The 7,985-nt window shown below is 37.2% G+C and overlaps 1 protein-coding gene across 1 annotated transcript; it reads right to left on the bottom strand.

The window, feature by feature from the left end:
• Positions 1 to 1,111: 1,111 nt before the first annotated feature.
• On the bottom strand, positions 1,112 to 7,164 carry LOC132103945 (basic leucine zipper transcriptional factor ATF-like). The gene is made up of 4 exons (XM_059509047.1): positions 6,401 to 7,164; positions 5,900 to 6,004; positions 4,891 to 5,085; positions 1,112 to 1,737 (listed from the first exon to the last, which is right to left on the bottom strand). The coding sequence occupies exons 1-4, from the start codon at positions 6,476 to 6,478 to the stop codon at positions 1,603 to 1,605; spliced, it is 513 nt and encodes a 170-aa protein (XP_059365030.1). The 5' UTR covers positions 6,479 to 7,164; the 3' UTR covers positions 1,112 to 1,602.
• Between the last annotated feature and the right edge of the window lie 821 nt (positions 7,165 to 7,985).

Genomic DNA, 7,985 nt, shown 5'->3' with positions numbered 1-7,985 from the left:
AAAATATTCCTCAGTGTTTCCCAGTTATATTTTAAATGTGAGGTTTACATTGGTACAGTGATGCATGTTTTGGGACTGCTACAGGATCAAAGCACACTAGAGGGAGTTTCACAAAACTGTACAGAAGATTATTGGTAAATCCTCTGCATTGTCTTCAAATGTATATCTACAGGTACAGAATGTGTTAATTTATTTTACATATTTGACAAAAAAAACAAAACCTTCTGTTATGGTCAGCCCCAGAGATCAGGCTGAGTCAGGCTGCTTCTCTTAAACCATTAGAAATGCTAACCTATGACTTACATTTCACTTACAAGTTGTGTCCTAATGGTTAGAGAGTATGACTCCTAACTCTAAGGTTGTGGGTTTGATTCTTGGGCTGGCAATACCACAATTGAGGTGCCCTTGAGCAAGGCACTGAATCCCAAATTGCTCCCTGGGCACTGCAGCATAAATGGCTGCCCACTGCTCCATGTGTGTGTTCACTGCTGTTTGTGCACTTTGGATGGGTTAATGCAGTGCAAAAATACTGAGTATGGGTCACCAAACTTGGCTGTATATCATGTCACTTTCACTTTTTTTTTTTTTTCACATCAGAGGCCTACTGACTTTTGCCATACTTCTTTGGTCTCCTCTTCGGGCTGAGTGTTACATTCCTCTGAACTGAGTACATATTTTGCTTCTACATATGTTCAACTACTATGGATTGTTGTTCATTATTTTTATCTTTCACTCTTCTTCCTGCTTCACTATATGTGTTTGGATGTGTTATTGCCATATATATATATATATATATATATATATATATATATATATATATATATATATATATATACATAATCATAGAAGTTGTGTAGTTCATCTTGTAAGACATTAATGCAACTATATGTACCGTTTTTACCTTAAAATATAATGTTGATGGTGCACTGACTTTTTATAAAGTGAATAGCTTCTGGTTTTACCCCACATTGCTTCGCAAATGTTTGCTCTGGGAATATGCAAGTTCAGGGAGTATGAAATTTCACAAAAAGAGCGGACTGATTTACAGCAGCAACAAATGCATGTGTAGCTTACAGCTAGCCAATGTAATTTCAACAGTGATATATTTACAACAAGGAAATTCCACTTACTTAATTGTAGCTAGGTCAAAAGTCACCAAAATACACAAAACTACACACACTTGCTTTAATCTTGAAACTATTTTTGAATATATTCATATATCTAGAGGAAAATGAGTGTCACTGGCCATATTTAAAAAAATAATAATTCTTGAAATACTTAAAATATAATTTATGAAATAACTGAACATTTTCATATTACAACTCAAAATGGATTAAAGTATGCAATCACTAAGCCCAACATTTAGGCTGTGGTCTTACATATAAACAAAAATAATGTCCGTATCTAAAATATAGCTACTTGTAAACTAACTCTTGCCATCTGTAAGTATTGTTTAAATAAACTAAACGACATATTCACACCTTAATGGATCAGAGATTTTAGCACCATTAGCATCTGAACACAATAAAAAGAGCTGTTTGCAGGATACAGTAGTGTGTAAGCCTTGTCATCAAATAAAAACATAACTGACTGTACAGAACCTCAAAATTGCTGCAGGCACCCGTTCCCATTCACTGAGTCCCAAGGACCCCAGTCGCTACTGTCGAGGAGGTCTGTCAGAGATATGTCCACTGAATTACTTTCTGGTAAGAATGCCAGGTCAGGCAAGAGGTTGGGGTTAGGGCTGGGCGATATGGGGCAAAAAATATATCTCGATATATTTTGCTATATCTCGATATACGATATATATCTCGATATCTTTACAGGAAAAATAACCCCCCAAAAACTACTGCAAAAACAAATTATGCCAAATACAAGTCTTTTTTTATTAAAGTGCAAAGAGGTTCATGTAAGAACAAAGTGCTTCTGCAACATAAAAAAATAAATCTCTGCATACAAAATAATAATTTAACTGTAAAATAAAGGAAGAAATATAACTTATTGCCTTTTCATTCAAAAATATAACAACTAACTTGAGGTAGGCCGTGCATACAGGAATAAAGTGCAGGGATTTAAAAAAAATCCCTGGTAACATAAATAATAATAATTTAAATATAAAATAAAATAAATACATATTGCCTTTTCGTTCAAAAATAAAACAACTCAACCTCATCTTTGCATTAACTGTTGTAGCTATCAACAAATAGCCAAAAAACTAGTTTGTGTAACTCTTTTACATTTTAATATTTTGAGCAAGGAATACCAATCTGTCTACTGTGTCAGGATTCAGTGCAGCCCTTTGACAAGTAACTATATTTCCACTGCAGCTGAAGATCCTTTCAGACGGACTGCTAGTGGCAGGCACACAGAGGTACTTTTTTGCAAGGGTGCTCAGTGCTGGATAGGCAACCTCATGTTCCTGCCACCATTGTAGTGGATCTGCCTCACTCTCCAAACATGCAGACTGTAAATAGCTTGACAGCTCATTCTCAATGGACTCGCGAGGTGTGAATGAAGAGTAAGGGGTTGCATCTTGGACAAAGAAGCTGGCTAGTGTTTTTTTCTTTTTAGCAATGGGGGGCACAGGATCTGCTATGGCACTCACTTGTGCGGACTGAGGCACAGCTTTGTCAACACCTGCAGAGGCAGAGCTCTCCTGATCACCCAGCAAACTCTGTGCTTCGCAGATGACCCTCTCTTTCAATGCAACCAGTTTCCCACTGCTGACATATTTCCCCCGAAACCGTGGGTCTATAAAGGAAGCAATGTCCAGCAAGTCACTGGTAGAGGGCTCTGAATACTTCTCATTTAAGTAAGTCAGGATGGTGTGTTTGATGGACTTTGTTAGCTCACTGTCACCTTCCTCAGGAGCAAGGAGGCTGCTGTTAAAGAGCTGGAGCACAGGTCTTACATAGGAGAGTGTCACATACTCCTCGCCTGACAAAGCGTCAGTGAAGTCATGCAGGGGCTTCAGTGCTCTTTGGATGGCCTCTAGCACCTCTATGTCTTGCCAGGTAAGAACCAGAGGTCTTGTTTTCTTGTCAGCAGACAGGACTTTGGCAAGAGCCCTTTCCTGCTCAAGGACGCGTTCTATCATTTGTAGACGTGATCCCCACCGTGTGGTGGACTCCGTACTGAGCTGATGAGCTGGTAAATTCATCTGTGCCTGCACTTCGGCCAGCTCCCTCCGCTTTTTCCAGCTGTAGGAGAATGCGCTCACAGTTTTCTTGCAGAGAGAAATGGCCCGTGTGATACGAGGGTCTTGCATTCCATGACCTGTAACACAGTAAAAGCAAAAATGAAATATTGTTTTAAAATGTAGTTTAATAGCTCAAGACATGAATTATCTCTTAATTTTGTGACTGTATAAGTATAGTTTCTTTTTAATTTGTAATAAAGTTATTATTTTGACATTTACCTTTTTAATTATTTTGCAATACACTGTTTTTTTTAAAAAAGACCAGATTATTTGCCAGTCCCTTCAACCCAACCAAACATTTCACACCGAAAACACTGAAAAAAAATATTCATTGAATTTAATAAAAACATTATGGTAAGTGATTGCACACAATTGATTTTAGCTTAATTTAAACAAATGTTATAAGTTGAACTGTTAAACGTTAACGTAATGCATTTGTTAAAATGTAGCTTAAATCAATTGTGCAACCACTTACCATAAAGAAATTGATTACAAAAACATTTTCAGTGTACATGTGTACTGTGCGCGCGCACACACACACAGACACATGCACGCACGCACGCACGCACGCCCATGTAAGACCAGGTATATTCCACTCACCAATCGCCAAATGTAGTCTGTGACCAAAACATTGCATCCTCTGCCAGTTGTTGTTTTGGACTGCGCAGACGATATTCGCTCCGTTGTCAGTGGTGATGGCCACGGGTCCATTTGGATTTAACATCCAGGTTGTTGTTACGTCTCTGAGGGCCTCTGCGATATTTTCCCCTGTGTGATCTTGTGGGAAATATGTGGTTTGAAGGCATGCACTTTTAATCTTCCAGTCCAAAATATAATGTATGGTGACGCACATGTAAGGCTCGCATGTCCTGCTGCTCCACATGTCTGTAGTCAGGGCATAGTCAGTAACCTTCTCTAATTCGGAAGCAAGACGCTCTCTCTCCGTAGTGTACAGTCGTGGGAGTTCTTGTCTCGCAAAGTAATGCCGACTAGGTAAACTGTATCTCGGATCAAGTGTTTTTAGCATGCTTATAAAGCCACGTTGTTCAACGATGGAAATGGGTGCCATGTCCACCGCTATATGAAATGCCACGGACTTTGTGATGCTACACCACCTTGCGCTCTTTCTTTCATATTCTACACTCCGCGTTAGAGCATTGTGTAGTGTTATCTGTGTAGTGTGTGGAGTGTTGCCAGTGGGTTTAGTGGCCGGGATCCTTAATCTGTTGCACTCCTCGTAAGCGAGTTTGTGTCTTGTCTGCAGATGGTGGAACAGGTTTGTGGTGCTAGAAGCTTTGGTTGGAACCAACTTGCGGCATTCACGGCAGTATACCTCGGTTTGCTGTTCGTCCGACGCCTTAAACCCGAAGTATCTCCATATAATGGAGCCATTTGTCCTTTTTTTTGAGACGAATTCTGGATCTGTAGCCTGCGGGCTGATTGTGGGCGCCGCCATGTTAAATCAAATGAGACAACACGCGAGGGGAGGGGGAACAAAAGCAAGGGAGCGGGGGGCGAGCGGGAGCGAGCGAGCACAGCACAGAGAATGCAAACAAGCAAAGTGGCGTAATCAAAATTAAATATAAACAATATATCGATATATACGATATGTCAAAATCCATATCGAGTTAAAAAAATATCTCGATATATCGTAAATATCGAGATATCGCCCACCCCTAGTTGGGGTCAATGCTGAATTTGATATCTGAGGTAGAGGGTGTACTGGACGGACCTCCAGTAACAGTAACTGATGGTTCAAATGGACATAGTTTAGTGCAGTGAGGTATATGTTGTTCCAAAGCTGTGGTGTAGAGTTGAAGCTCCTTCTTCAGCTCAGCTATTTCTTTTACGAATGTGGCATTGGAATGCTCTAGAGTTTGGAGTTCCTAAGTAAAAAATAAATAACCAAGTTTATAAACAGTCCAAAACTGAGATGAATTCAGCTGAAAAGCAGAAGTTACAAAGTGAAAGAAATCTGACATGGTTGAATATAGAGTAGTTGTGAGTGGAATTAAATAAAAAGTAATTTAAAATAGATTTGACCTGAAGTGCACTCCCCACATAATAAGTTCATAGCTCGTTACACACTTTATTTATTTATTTATTTCAGACTTCCTCATGTTTTGTTAGTTTTGGAAAGGATCTCAGATGCGATTAGTTGTCTGAATAAAAAGGGAAAGTTCAAGATTTGTACATTATCTGAAGAGAAAGTGAAAGTGAAGGTATATGACATGTCAGATGTAAAACTGAAATAACTAATCTGGCACTAGCGCAGCTAATCTGTAAATTGTCCCAGTCATGCACTTTGTTTCCCAGAAATGCCTCCACTGTACTGAAAGGTTGTGCAATACTAATGCTCCTCCACACACAAACAGACTACAAAGCAATCATTAACAAACACAAACTAAAAATATCCTCCACAGAAACATACACATTCTGTGGAAGGTTATCAGAATTACACGTTAAATAATAATTCCAAAGAATTATAAGGGTACAGGTTATGCAGCTGACAAAAACAATAATAAAGAGGGAAAAGTATAAATATATTTGCATGAGTAATGTGAATGAAAGATACATATAGGTACACAACCAAGTAAGGCTTTGAGGAGATAACATATATAGGGACAGAGCAAACCAAACCCATTCATTCATTCAAGAGAGAGAGAGAGAGAGTATCAAAGGTTTTAATTTGCTACTGACCTTGTGCAGCAAGTCTGCCTTTTCTGTCTGTTTTCTGCGACTCTTTCGAGCTGCATCTCTGTTTTTTTCTCTCCGATGGTGCCTGTGGTCCTCCGACTGAGTGCTCTAAGATATTCATCAGATCATATATGTGAATTACAATATATAATATAAATATAGATTTATTTATATATAAACAAATAATATTTTTAATTTAATTGTTATATATATATATATATATATATATATATATATATATATATATATATATATATATATATATATATATATATATATATATATATATATGCTCAAATAATAGCAAATGATAAAAATATATAATATTAAATATAACAAATAATAATTAATTATATATATATATATATATATATATATATATAAATTTTTTATTTTATTTTTTTTGGTTGTAATAACGGCACTATATTTACATGAAAAATAAACATTAATTGTAAATGACATTAAAATGTAAAATGATTTTAAGTTAATGAATTCACTTCATACCCAATCATGAGGACTTTGAGAATCACTTTGTGAGAAAGGACTTCCCTGGTCAAAGTTGTCCATGATGGCAGCTGGCATCTCCAAGTAGCCTACACGAATGCTTTTCGACAGTTAAATCAGAACAAAATGCTTGCACGTATACTTTCAATATAAAGTGGCCTTTGATAGTATTTCCGTATTGAACCAAATTCCTCGAATTGAGAAGTAAGCGCGTTAAGAGAATCCTGAAGCAGCAGCTGTCAGTGGTCATGATTTAAACTGCTCTGAGGTCTTTGTAATGTTGTCTGTGGGCGGCAGAATGAGCCAATAGCTTTGTGAATCGACTGACGCAACAGAGGGCTGGACTCGACTGTTTTCGGTTTCGAATTATTTTAAATGGTCCGGTTAGCGGAGCCGGGAGATCGCAGTTTATTTAGGTAGTTCATTTCCCGCTCTTCATTGACAAATAGCTTACTGGAAATTCCTACCAGGAAGTCCCGACGGGTGTAACTGTGTGGTATATGTAGGCTAAATTATGGCATTATTACTTAGATTAATATAACAAATAAAGTGAATCCAGCATTTTAAAAATATTTTCTATATTTAGCCGCATCAAGGTTCTGCTGGGAGCAATGGCAATGTTTACAGCCAATTACATGCATTTACAGCTGATGGATAAGGATCTACTGAGGACATACGGTCTGCAGGTTCAAGTCGGGGAAAACACAAACTGAGACAGGCTAAATAAACAAATAATTTACCGTAAAGGTTTCTTTTTTTAGGGGCTGTCCTACAATTAGTGAAGCTAAACTTTTCTTTCGATGAAGGACAACTGACAGTCTGTTCAATTAGCCTACATGCTTTAGAATAGATCACAGTATTTGTGATTCATCATTTTATTGTTTATGAGAGCTAAACAATAAAATGATGACTGTACCACATAACATGTTTTAATTATTGTTAAAACCAGACTTTACTATGCTGCAATACACTTCTTCACTGAAATCTTCAACATCCTCATCATCACCAATACAATGGTTCTCTGTATTAATGTCACTGTGGTTGTTCTTGTTATTATCTTTAATGTAAAAGTCTATCCTTAAATTAGGGAACACAATATTTGGCAGCTAACATTACATGTTAAATAGGGATAGGGTACAAAGGGGCAAGATAATACCTACCTTACCCCCCCCCCCCCAAAAAAATAGAGGGTATACTATCTAATTGTGTGTCTCTGAAGTGACCTATAACATTGTATCATGTTGAATATCGAAGTGTTTGTGCCTATTTGTTAATGAGTGTACACATACTTAGTGTACTTACATTTTTGCACATAATATACCTGTACATACATAACTGATATTGTAATATACCTGCACATACAATTGTCAATTTGTATATTGTCATTCCTTACCTACTTATTTGTATTTTTTATTCTTTTATTATGTGTTTTTTGTTCTGTCGTCTGTTGCACTGCTGAGCTTCTGTCACGAAAACAAATTCCTCGTATGTGTAAACATACCTGCAATAAAGCTCATTCTGATTCTGATGAGGGATTTGTGGACACATTAGTGTTTTTAGATTTGTGGAGTAAAATTTATAGTTT

Source organism: Carassius carassius, chromosome 2, assembly GCF_963082965.1.
Source record: "Carassius carassius chromosome 2, fCarCar2.1, whole genome shotgun sequence".
Classification (NCBI taxonomy): Eukaryota; Metazoa; Chordata; class Actinopteri; order Cypriniformes; family Cyprinidae; genus Carassius; species Carassius carassius.
Note: the sequence above shows the minus strand (reverse complement) of the source record. Positions and strands in the feature narration are given on the sequence as shown.